This window comes from Chiloscyllium punctatum, chromosome 26 (assembly GCF_047496795.1).
Source record: "Chiloscyllium punctatum isolate Juve2018m chromosome 26, sChiPun1.3, whole genome shotgun sequence".
In the NCBI taxonomy this organism is placed as follows: Eukaryota; Metazoa; Chordata; class Chondrichthyes; order Orectolobiformes; family Hemiscylliidae; genus Chiloscyllium; species Chiloscyllium punctatum.
The window spans coordinates 72,417,452-72,429,460 of NC_092764.1; the positions used below are offsets into that span (position 1 = coordinate 72,417,452).

Sequence of the window (12,009 nt, forward strand, 5' to 3'; positions counted from 1 at the left end):
GTGTTCATCAGCTATCCAATCACATCACCCAGCTGCCCTACCTCCAGCTTCACTATATTTACGGCGTTTAATAAATAACTTGGTTGAGGTTTGTTTTCAACAAGATGGTGGCGGCAGTGGCAGGGTAGGCAGTGTTCTCGCTGCTAAGCCCACCTGTATTCTTCTTTCTTTTCTCTCTCATCTTGACCTTTTTCGTCTTTTTGGCAGCAATGGTGAAAGAATGTGGCAATGGGTGGGAACAGGTTAAAGTGAGCAGTGAGTCTAGCAGGGCGAGGCGCTTATAGAGTGTGATGTTGAACTGTTAACTGTGTTTCTTTGCTGTTCTACTTTTTAATAAGGAGGGCTGTAATATTTAACTTTTTAACCTAGTTTTCCTCATTTTTCTGCTTTGTAACTAAGTTACTGCACCCTTTCTACCTAGGATGGCGCTGCAAGTGGCCACTTGTAAACTTTTCACTGTACTCATTTAACAATAAACTTTATTCACTTTCAGATTTCTATGTGCTCATTCACAGAACAAATCTAATGGAGGGGAATCCAGAGATTCTTGGAAAATACACCAGCCTCTCTCTCTTTTCTTCTGAGGCAATTCTCTCTTCCCCATTCTCAGCCCTGACAGAGTAACGGTTCCCTATGCACCAAATGCCGAGGCAGACTTCACCCACACTTCATGCATAAGAGCAATGAGACGACATGGAGAAAGAACCAGCTGAACATGACCCAACAGACAGACACACACACGCAGACTTCTAGAATGGCCTTACCCAAACTCTTTGGCACAAAGACCAATGGAAGAGAACACTCTGATACAGTTCATTTTGAAATCTGTTAGCTAAGCACTGCTCTGCACAGCTCCATTCCACAGTGACCTTCACCCTCATGACAGCTCACTTTTTTGGAAAAATTTAAATGACTTAAATATGAAATTAATTACCCCACCCATGCCCCACATACCCTTGTCAAAGAGTCACACACATTCTTCTCATTAGATGCAGGAAGATAGACTTCTTCCTGCCAAATTCTAATTCCAGCAAATTTAATTTTCTCTGCAATGTTATTAATGCAATGTGTGGTTAACATAAAGCACTGATGCAGTTAGGTAAAAATGATACTTCCATTCCAAAGAATGCAAAGGAATGTGGAACCAGCAGAAGTGCTCATTCACAAAGTTACAAATAGCTTGCAATGCTGGCTGCAAGCACTTCATTTCTACAGCCTTAACAGTGTACCCCATTGGGAAACATACAAAATTATGTTTAATTGATGTTTCACGCTAATTTGATTCATTTTCAGACTGTACAAATCAAAGTCGGGACCAGATAACGAAGGCAGAATAATGAGGGATCATCTCCATGTCCCAGTACGACATCCAGTCATATAAATCTTCTTTAAGCATCCCTAAGGTTTCACAAAAACTTACAAAGAGAACAGGAGGAAGGAGTGAGATTATATTAGTAATTATAGACAACTTTTGCTCTGTCGCTGCTGTACAACTTGTGGTGATCCAGCATTCATTTCACCTTGTTAAAGGTGAAGGTGTTGGGAGTTAGATGAATTGGAGATTATGAATCCAGTGTTAGGTTGGGGTATGGTGAACAGTCAAATCTTTAGGGAACCCAAAGTTGCACCTATCCAGCAGCTTGGTGCAAATGATTACGGGTGCCACAAAGGCACAGTCTGAATGGTGATTCTAAAACTGACTCTGCTATTTTAGTCTTTTTACAGTCAGGAGGGCAGCACGGTGGCTCAATGGTTAGCAATGCTACCTCACAGCACCAGGGACCCAGGCTCAATTTCAGCCTTGGGAGATTGTCTGTGTGGAGCTTGCATGTTCTCCATGTGTCTGTGAGAGTTTCCTTCGGGTGCTCCAGTTTCCTCCCACAGTCCAAAGATGTACAAGTTAGGTGTATTGACCATGCTAAATTGCCCATAGTGTATCCAGGCATGTGAAGGCTGGATGGGGAAGGTTACAGGAATAGGGCAGGGGGATGGATCTGGGTGGGAAGCTCTTTCCAGGGTTGATGTGGACTCATTGGCTTGCACCCACTCTGTAGGGATGCTGCGATTCTATAAACATTGCAAAACGGAGAGCAGAGGATTGGGGATCTATCTCACATCTTTTAATTGCACAATCCTGTTTCGGAACCAGCTACCCAGTTACTCTGATGAACAAAAGTTAGGTTGTGCAATACTGAGGGAGTGCTGCACAATCAGAGACACCTTCTTTCAGATTAATGTTAAACTGAAGCTCTGTCTGCCCTCTCTGACAGAAAAGATCCTACAGCACTAATTTGAAGAGAACTCTTGCCAACTCAACTAACACCATTCAGGGCAGTCATTCAGAAGTTATGGAATCTTGCTCTGCACAAATTGGCTGCTGCATTTCCCACATTACAAGACTACGTTTCACATATGCATTTGGAAGTGGTCTGAAATGACAAAATACACAAACTGCAAGCTTTTTTTTCATTTTTGTAGCTTCTTGTAACGTTGAACTGAATGAGTCTCAAAGGCAAAATGGATGCCTAGGGTCCTTCTCAGGTAGGGTTGGAGAATACCAGTTGCCTTCAGAAGGAACAATTTACAAATCCATTCAGTATTTTATTTATAAGCAAGAGATCAAGCCATCATGGACAGACTTTAATTGCGCTACACATTCTGCCAAATTAGTGTCAACTTGCTCGGCAGTCTTTAACAGGTATCGCCTGCTTTGGTCAGACGGAGCTACCTTTGTTCACTGTCGAGGAATGTATTAGATGATTAAAACCGCCACTGCATTTTAGATGCCCTGATAAAATAAACAAAGGCAACTGTTTTCTTAGCAAGGCTGAGAACCAATTAGCTGACAACTAAAGTGTTTTCTTTTGCAACATCTGTCAAAATATAGCTGCTCCTGACTAAACAAATGAGCACAAACAGGAGTGGAGTGCACGAGTTTTGGAATTAAAGTGTCACAGATGTATAATTCTATTATTTCTTTACCGGTTAATGACCAGATTACATCCACGCTCTGCTCGTTTACTAATATACATAGGAATGAAAATTTAGGTTGTTTCCATGGATGCCACAGACGTCAACGACTTAAAAAGCCTGAACGTGACGACAACCAACTTTCCACGTAAATGCAGGCTTCATGAAAGCTGAGAGAGATTTGACAGGCAATGACTGTACCAATTAATCCCAGTGGTGGGAGCTATCTCTGACTCTCAGCAGGGATTCACTGCGCTCAGGAATCCAATTGAAGGAACAAACCATGAGAAGACCTAATAAAGGTTCTGACTGGGATGTGTTCTTAGGGGAAAAAAAACAGCAACTTAATAAAATACAGTGCCCAGTTACACAGAAAAAGTGAGCAGTAAACACTGCCCAGCTGGTAGAGCTTCAACTCCGGGACTAATAACCACCGAGAGTTTTGCTTATTAGCACAAAGCTGTCCAGTCAATCCTACACAATCTTACACCTCATCAATACAAAGGAGGAGGTCCCCAAAGTTCACTGAGAATAAATGCTGAATTCACTGGATTCTGTACAGCATTCATAACATGGGACAACACCACAAAGAGCCTCACCATGGGTTGGAGCAAAAATACCCCCAACACTAAACAACATTACAAAATGGACAAGCGTTAGCCACTGAAGGCCAGATAAGAGAGCTGTGTTCAGGAACACTTTTGTAGGAAAAAGTGACAGCAAGGTAGAGAGGCAAATATAGACATCAGGGCAGAGAATGCCCAACAGAACCAAGACTAAACAGTTCTGACATACACATTTCACTTATTATTCCAGAACGTTTCTTGCTCACCTCCATCACATGCTAATATTTATTGAATTCCTCATACTCTATTTCAAAATCCTCTACCTCATAACTTCAGGCACATCCCTACCTCTGTGAACTCACAAGCCTCTTGATCCCACAGGCACACTGTGACCTGCTAGCTTTGACCGACTGTCACATTTTGAACCTAGCCCCAGTTTGAAAAACCTCATTCTGTTACCAGTCATCAGCCCTTAACTAGTGGCGACAAGCTGCAGTGGCAGTGGGGTGGAAGGGTTAATGCTGCAGAGATAATTAAAAGTAAGTGGTCTTGATATTGATGAGCTCAGAATTAAACAGGTCATACCAACGATGCACGTCACCAGATGAGTAAGCTGCCAGGAGGGGAATGAGATCTGTTGACTCGAGCAAGAATCATAGAATGCCTACAGTTTGGAAACTGGCCCTTGGCCCAACAAATCCACGCTGACCCTCTGAAGAGTACCCCACCCAAACCCATTCCCCTACCCTATTACTCTACATTTACCAGGTAAAAACAAGGACTGCAGATGCTGGAAACCAATGTCTAGATTAGAGTGTTGCTGGAAAAGCACAGCAGGTCAGGCAGCATCCGAGGAGCAGGAAAATCGATTTTTCAGGCAAAAGCCCTTCATCAGGAATAGAGGCAGAGAGCCTGCAGAGAGGAGGGATAAATGAGAGGAGGGTGGGGGTGGGGAGAAAGTAGCATAGAGTACAATAGGTGAGTGGGGGTGAGGATGGAGATGATAGGTCAGAGAGGAGGGTGGGGGAAGGTAGCAAAGAGTACAATGGATGATTGGGAGTGGGGATGAAGGTGATAGTCAGAGAGGAGGGTGGAGTGGATAGGTGGAAAGGAAGATAGGCAGGTAGGACAGGTCATGGGGACAGTGCTGAGCTGGAAGGTTGGAGCTGGGATGAGGTGTGGCCCTGTGGCCCAACATTTCAACTCCCCCTCCCACTCTGCCGGGGACATGCAGGTCCCAGGCCTCCTCCACCGCCGCTCCCTCACCACCCAATGCCTGGAGGAAGAACGCCTCATCTTATGCCTCGGAACACTTCAACCCCAGGGTATCAATGTGGATTTCACCAGTTTCCTCATTCCCCCTCTCCCCACCTCAGCCCAGCTCCAATCTTCCAGCTCAGCACTGTCCCCATGACCTGTCCTACAGGCCTATCTTCCTTTTCACCTATCCATTCCACCCTCCTCTCTGACCTATCACCTTCATCCCCACCCCCATTGTACTCTTTGCTACCTTCTCCCATCCTCCTCTCTGACCGATCACCTCCATTCCTCACCCCCACTCACCTATTGTACTCTATGCTACTTTCTCCCCACCCCCACCTCTGCAGGCACCCTGCCTCTATTCCTGATGAAGGGCTTTTGCCCGAAACATCGATTTTCCTGCTCCTCGGATGCTGCCTGACCTGCTGTACTTTTCCAGCACCACTCTACATTTACTCCTAACCTACACATCACTGACCACTATGGGCAATTTAGCATGGCCAATTCACCCAACCTGCACATCTTTGGACTTTGGGAGGAAACCGAAGCACCAGAGGGAAACCCACACAGATATGGGGAGAATGTGCAAACTCCACAGTCAGTCGCCTGAGGCTGGAATCGAACCCGGGTCCCTGGTGCTGTGAGGCAGCAGTGCTAACTACAGAACCACTGTGCCACTCGTGATGCCCCAAAGGAGGGGTATCAGTACAATCTAAACCTAATGGCTCAGGTCTCAGAGGACTAAGTTGAAAGTAATTCTTGCTTATCCAGCCTGATGTTATCAACACAACCGAACAGGGTCAGTATAGATTGAGAAGTGGCACAGGACTACAGATGGACAATATAAGCATGCACACAAACATCAAATCTGTACCTGTAAATGGCACAGAGGGGAGCTGAGAAAAAAAGAGGGCCAACATGGAGCATAGTGTGGTAGGGTGGGGAAAGTGTGATTGACAATTGTGCTGGAAAATTCAAAACAGAAAATGCTAAAAATACTCAGCAGGTCTGGCAGCACCAGTGAAGACAGAAACAAACTTACTGTTTGAAGTGACCTTTGGGCTTTTAGGAGAAAGTGAGGACTGCAGATGCTGGAGATCGGAGTCGAGAGTGTGGTGCTGGAAAAGCACAGCAGGCCAGGCAGCATCCGAGGAGCAGGAGAATGGATGCTTCTGGCATAAGCCCTTCATCAGGAATGAGGTACTCATTTTGACCTGCTGTGCTTTTCCAGCACCACACTTGCAACTTTGTGCTCTCAGCACAAGATGTATCCTGGATTTCTTGGACAAGGTAGGTGCCTAAACGAGCCAGGACAGTGATGGGAGAGACAGAGTGGACAGGGGTAGAGCACTGACTCTATACGGAATAATGTGGCAAAGAAAAGGAGGAGCAAATGCATCCTAGGTTCAGTTACACAGGATAATTTTGGTGCCTTCAATCAGCATAGTCTCAATGCTGCGTGCAGGGTAGAAAATGAATTGAACATAATTAAGAATAATGGAGGTGGTTTTGATGTCATTAAGCTGAGCATAAGGCTTGTGCTCAGTTGAGTTGGGAAAAGTTACTGATTTCAAGCCAAGAAGCGTATGACAGATAGAAACAGCAACAGAGTCAGGAACCTTCTGATCTTTCAGTCTAGTAGCCATGCTTCACAGACAACGAATAGCACAAGGTTAAATGACTATAGTGGAGTTTACAGTAAAACTCAATGCTATGTTCAACTAATGCCCACACACCAACATATTTCCAGCAGGGCTAGAGAATACTCAGCTGTAAAAATCTGGAAGGTGCTTTCCTTCCCTTAGTCAGGGATGCTTCAGGTGAGGTTTAGCACCGCAATTGCACTCATGACTGAAGATCAGTTACTTCAGCATAAGTCGAACGTCCTTCTCGGGACTGTGCAAATCCTGGTTTATTTGAATTGAACCACAGATGGACAAACTGGCGCCTCTGGCAAACTGGGTTTATCAGTCAGAGCAAACGGAGTTCTCCCAAGCACAAGATGCCTTGGCATATTCTCTGAATTAAAAATGAGGGGTGTCTATTATAGAACAACCACCTGACTGGATAGCTGGGGCAGTTATTCACACTGTTAAACAGTAATTGCTGTCATCTTTCACAACCAAAGTGGCCTCTGCAGCCTCGCAGGTTCATCCTATGGGGTCAGCGTGAAAGGCCCAAATGCCTTGCTGACACATCAAATATGGAGAGACAATTAAGATGTACAATGGGAATCGTCGAGTCGTTTCTCAGGAAACCATTTGAAATGCGAAAGAATCAAAGGGCTTTTTTTTGCTCTACGATTCTCTGTCTACTGCAAACTAGAATTAAAGGTCAGGTCAAGCTAAAATTTCCAGAGTTTTACTAATAAGATGATTTATAAACCACATCTTTGTTAATACCTGCGCTGCGCTGAAGCAAACATTGCCTCACTGAGCTTCATTTCCATATGCAAATCCATGAAAAGGTACTTTGTCCACTAAATCCTAAAGTTGCAGTCTGTGTAAAACGTGAGTTCAGGTCTTGCACGACAAGGAATGTAAATGTTTGAAGCTAATTCCTAACAGGCTGCCCAATAGGCTCCCTAGTGTTATAAATACCATGAATGTCTGAAAGGCAGGCAATGCACTAGGGTCAGACTGTATTTCAGCAACATAGGGTGGATCCAGCTTTGATTGTGTGATTGGAGGGAAAAAGTCAAATGCTTTCAGCAGGAAAACTATGCAATCAAAGTCAGGACAGAGGTAAGGGTCCTACCTGAAGAGATGTTGAGTATCTGCTTTAGGAAAGGTGCGCAGGGGATGATGGTGGTGGTCTTTTGGTCTAGTTGAGTCCAAGGTGTCACAGGTAATGAGGACAATGCAGAGTCAAGTTAGAGCTCTATGGTAAATTTGTACTCAAACGACTGAGACAGGTGGTTCTGGAATACTGCAGGTTGCTGCTGATCACAGTCTTGGCAATCTGCTTTATGGATAGCTGCTAAAACTGCGTAGCTGCCTCTCAGAGCTGGTATCTTTCCACTCGATGCCACAAACATTACAAGCCATGGGGCTAGAAGGGTATGGCATTGCTGGCTCAATATAGAGCAGAAAGCTGGAAAGCATGCCTGGAGCACAAAACGCAGTCTGCCACTCCCCTAAGTACAGTACTGCCAGAGTCCTTCAGGAGAGGGGATAAACCCTGTAACTGTCTTCACTGTGTGTAAAAGATCCCGTGAGATAACGATCCATTACTTTGATGATTGGGTAGACTATAATACTCATCGGTCAGCCAGCGTCTCCAAAATAGATGACGTGGTCTTCATTACATCATAGCTTATGAAAGCTGTGATCAAAACCCAGTAGTTCACTGGCTGCTTCATGCTTTGGGATACCTGAGGTCACAAAATTAATTCTATAAATGCAAGGCGATAAGGAAGAATTTCTTCTGCCAGAGGATGGTTAATCTGTGGAACTCATTACTACAGAAGGCTGTGGAGGCCAAGTCATGACTGCATTTAAGTCAGAGATAGATTCATGGTTAGAAAGAGGATTGAGGGTTATAGGGAGCTGGCAGGAGAATAGGTTTGAGAAACATATCAGTCACAATGGAATGGTGGAGCAGACTCAATGGGCTAAATGACCTATTTCGGCTCCTACATCCGATGGCCTAAGGCTGCCTTGTTTAAAATCAGAGCCTCTGGGCCATCTCCTACATCCACGAGGAGGGCACAAGACAATCTCATTCAACCTGCACCTAACCTCTCTAGATTACAGTCACTGGCCTGCAAGTCTTGTGAAGCAAGTAACTGACTATTCTGCAAGTCCATTCAATAGCTGGCACCTGGACTGCTTCACGGATGTGAAGCACTGTGGAACATTCTGAGACACTGAAAGACCCCCGTATCAATGCCAGCTCTTTTGGTTAGGCAAAATTGTAGTCCTAACTGATCTACCACATACCTTGAGACTACAGTCCCTGGTTTTTGATTTCCCACAAGGGAGAATATCTTCCCAGCATCTAGTCTGTCCAACCCTGTTGGAATTTTATACATTTCAAATAGATCCCCTCTCATCCTTCTGAACTCTAGTGAACATGTGCCAGGACCAAACTAATGGAACAGTATTGCCATCCCTGGTATCAGCCCACTGCACACTCCACCCAAGAATGGACTCACTTGCCAGTGAGGGAGTCCAAAGCTCCAGGTGTGGTCTCACCTAAGGGCATGTATACCTGCAGTGAGACATACCTACTTCTAAACTCAAATCCTCTGCAATTTGCCTTCCCAACCACTTGATGTACCTGCTTGTCTACTTTCATTGATTGGTGCATAAGGACATCCAGATCGCTTTTACATTCATATTTTCTAAATCATCACTATTTCGATAAAACTCTGCTGTTCTGCTTTTTACACCAAAACATTAGCCTTGTTGGACTGCATTTGCCATGAATTTGTCCACTCTCTCCAACTTGCCTAAACTACGCCATGTTCTTCGTGGCCTGCAACACATTACTAATGAGGGTGAGCATCTCGCCAAGACCTTCCTCACACCTCCAATTCTCGCCTTTAAACAACCACCAAACCCCAGACAGATCACTGTTCACAGCAAACTGCCCAGCTTTCAGGACAACATTGACCACGATGCTGTACAACCCTGTCATGGCAGATGCTGCAAGTTGTGTCAGAGTGTTGACAGGGATACCACCATTACACGTGGAGTCACCTCCCACCGCGCAAGTTACAAATACTCGCGTGACTCAGTCAACGCTGCAGCCAAGGATGCCCTGTGGCATGGTACATTGAAGACCAGCAGACACTATGACAACAGATGAACGGAGAACACTCAAACATCACCACGCAGGATTGTTCTCTCCCACTCGGGGAACATTTCAGCGGTCCAGGACATTCTGCCTTCGGGTGACCATCCTCCAAGGTGGACTTCGGGAAAAGCAACAACACAAAGTGGCCGAGCAGAGGCTGATAGCCAAGTTAGGTACCCATGGGGATGGGCTCAACCGGGACCTTGGGCTCATGTCATACTACAGGTGACCCCACTACACTGCACTACACACACACACACACACACATATTTTCAAAAACTGTATGAATCCATTTAAGATTCTGTATGTCCCACTTTAGAAATAGAACCAGTCTGACTCAACATTGGGACACAGACAGACTTTACCCTCACACCTTTAATGCTTTGTCTGAACTGAGATGGCACCTATCGTAAGAAAAGCTGAAGTTATCCTGAGAATGCAACCTAAAAGGAGTTCTGGGATTTACATATTAAAGAACTGAAACTAGCATATCCATTCTAAAAGGTAAAAGATTTAATCTAAATTTGTTTCATATACCATTACAGATCCATGACCCTGTAACCCTTTTGCTATAAATTCTGTGTCTTATGGTCTTGCTTCACAACCACCTGAAGGAGCAGCACTTTGAAAGCTAGTGCTTGTAAATAAACTTGTTGGACTATAACCAGGTGTTGTAAGATTTTTAACTTTGTCCATCCCAGTCCAATGCTGGCACCTCCAAATCATAAATTATCTTGAAGCCCCTTGCATCTTCCTCACGATTCCGGTCAGTTCTGTCATTAGCGAACTCAGAAATGTTACATTTGGTCCCATGTCCTGTACATTTATGTATGTTATGAATATTGACAGAATCATAGAATCCCTACAGTGTGGAAGCAGGCCACATGGCCCATCAAGTCCATACTGGCCCTCTGAAGAGCATTCCACCTCCCTGAAACCTTGCATTTCTCATGGCTAACCCACCTAGCCTGCACATCCCTAGACAATATAGGCAATTTAGCACAGCCAATCCACCTAACTTGCACATCTTTGGACTATGGGGAAAACCAGAGCACCTGGAAGGAACTCACGCAGACACAGGAAGAATGTGCAAACTCTACACACAGTCTCCAAAATTAAAGGCCATTTCTGATACAGTAAAGACTTTTACAGAATTCTGCTACAATTGACATGAGCTTGCTTAACACTGACTAAGGATGCCTGAAGTGGAAAGGTGTTCTTTTTCTTAAGATGACCATCACCCTTCATCCCTTGACAAAGGGATGTGAAAGCATTTCAATTCCACACATTGCAATTGAGTGTAAAAGATTCAAAGTCAATTAAAATAGGATGTGTGGGAATGTAAGGAGTGTAAGACTGGATATAGGGGTGGCACGGTGGTTTGCACTGCTGCCTCACAGCACTAGGGACCCAGGTTCAATTCCAGCCTCGGGTGACTGTGTGGAGTTTGCAATTTCTCCCCGTGTCTGTGTGGGTTTCCTCCGGGTGCTCTAGTTTCCTCCCACAATCCAAATATGTGCAGGTCAGGTGAATTCGGCACATTAAAGCTGGAGTGGGTGAGTGGGAAGCTCTTGAAGGGTCAGTGCATACTCAATGGGCTGAATGGCCTCTGTTTGCACTGTAGGGATTCTATGATTCTACACTTCTCATCTTCTCAAGACAAAATTGGCTTAATGACACTTAATATATAAAAGCGGCAAATTAATCACTCTCAACAGATCACTCACTCATTTGTGCTTGTGTTCAATACATACGGTTTCTGAAGGACAGGTGTGGAGGAAAACAGACACCAGAACGCTAAAACTGATGTGACGGACTCAGCACCTACCGGATGATGAAAGGCCCTCGTGTTTCCAGCAGTCTCTTCTCATTATTGAACTGCTTCAGCAAGTTGACCATAAACTTGAAGAAATAAGAGTTCATGGTGGGAGTTGAGGGGGAGCATTCCAACGTTCGGGGCCCTAGAGTATAAGAAGAAAATTAATAGACACTTCATCTTTTTCAACAGCATCATCTGGCCGAAGGAAAGTTAAGCCTCATCACCATGTCTGATTACCTTGGGGAAACTGGGAAAGATTCCAGACATTTTTTTTCATCAACTTGACTGTGGGGATTTGGAACAAAGTCAGTGACAAGTCAAAGGGCTTTCCCATTTTGTCTGCAATTTGAGTAGGGTCTGGTCAGAGCTTTTCAATAATTTAATTTTGACATTGTAGTAAAGTTAACTTTTAGTGTTTGCCTGTTAAAAGACTGAACACATAATTGAATATTATTTTCAGTACAAAATGTAATGAAAGGCAGTAACACGTTTGAACAGTAAAACAGAATTCGAGGACCTTTCAAGCAGAAAATGTCAGTTAACAGCAACTTATTGGTCAGTTACAGAAGAGGTAGAAAAATTGACTTGGAGTGT

At 44.4% G+C, this 12,009-nt stretch overlaps 1 protein-coding gene across 2 annotated transcripts in view; it reads right to left on the reverse strand.

Annotated features, from left to right (window-relative positions):
• The window catches only part of vac14 (vac14 homolog (S. cerevisiae)), a 345,026-nt gene that overhangs the window by 160,067 nt on the left and 172,950 nt on the right, over positions 1–12,009 (reverse strand). For both annotated transcript variants that reach the window (XM_072547648.1, XM_072547649.1), the window contains one exon: positions 11,425–11,557. In XM_072547648.1, coding sequence (XP_072403749.1) covers positions 11,425–11,557 — 133 coding nt within the window. The remainder of the gene's footprint in view (positions 1–11,424; positions 11,558–12,009) is intronic.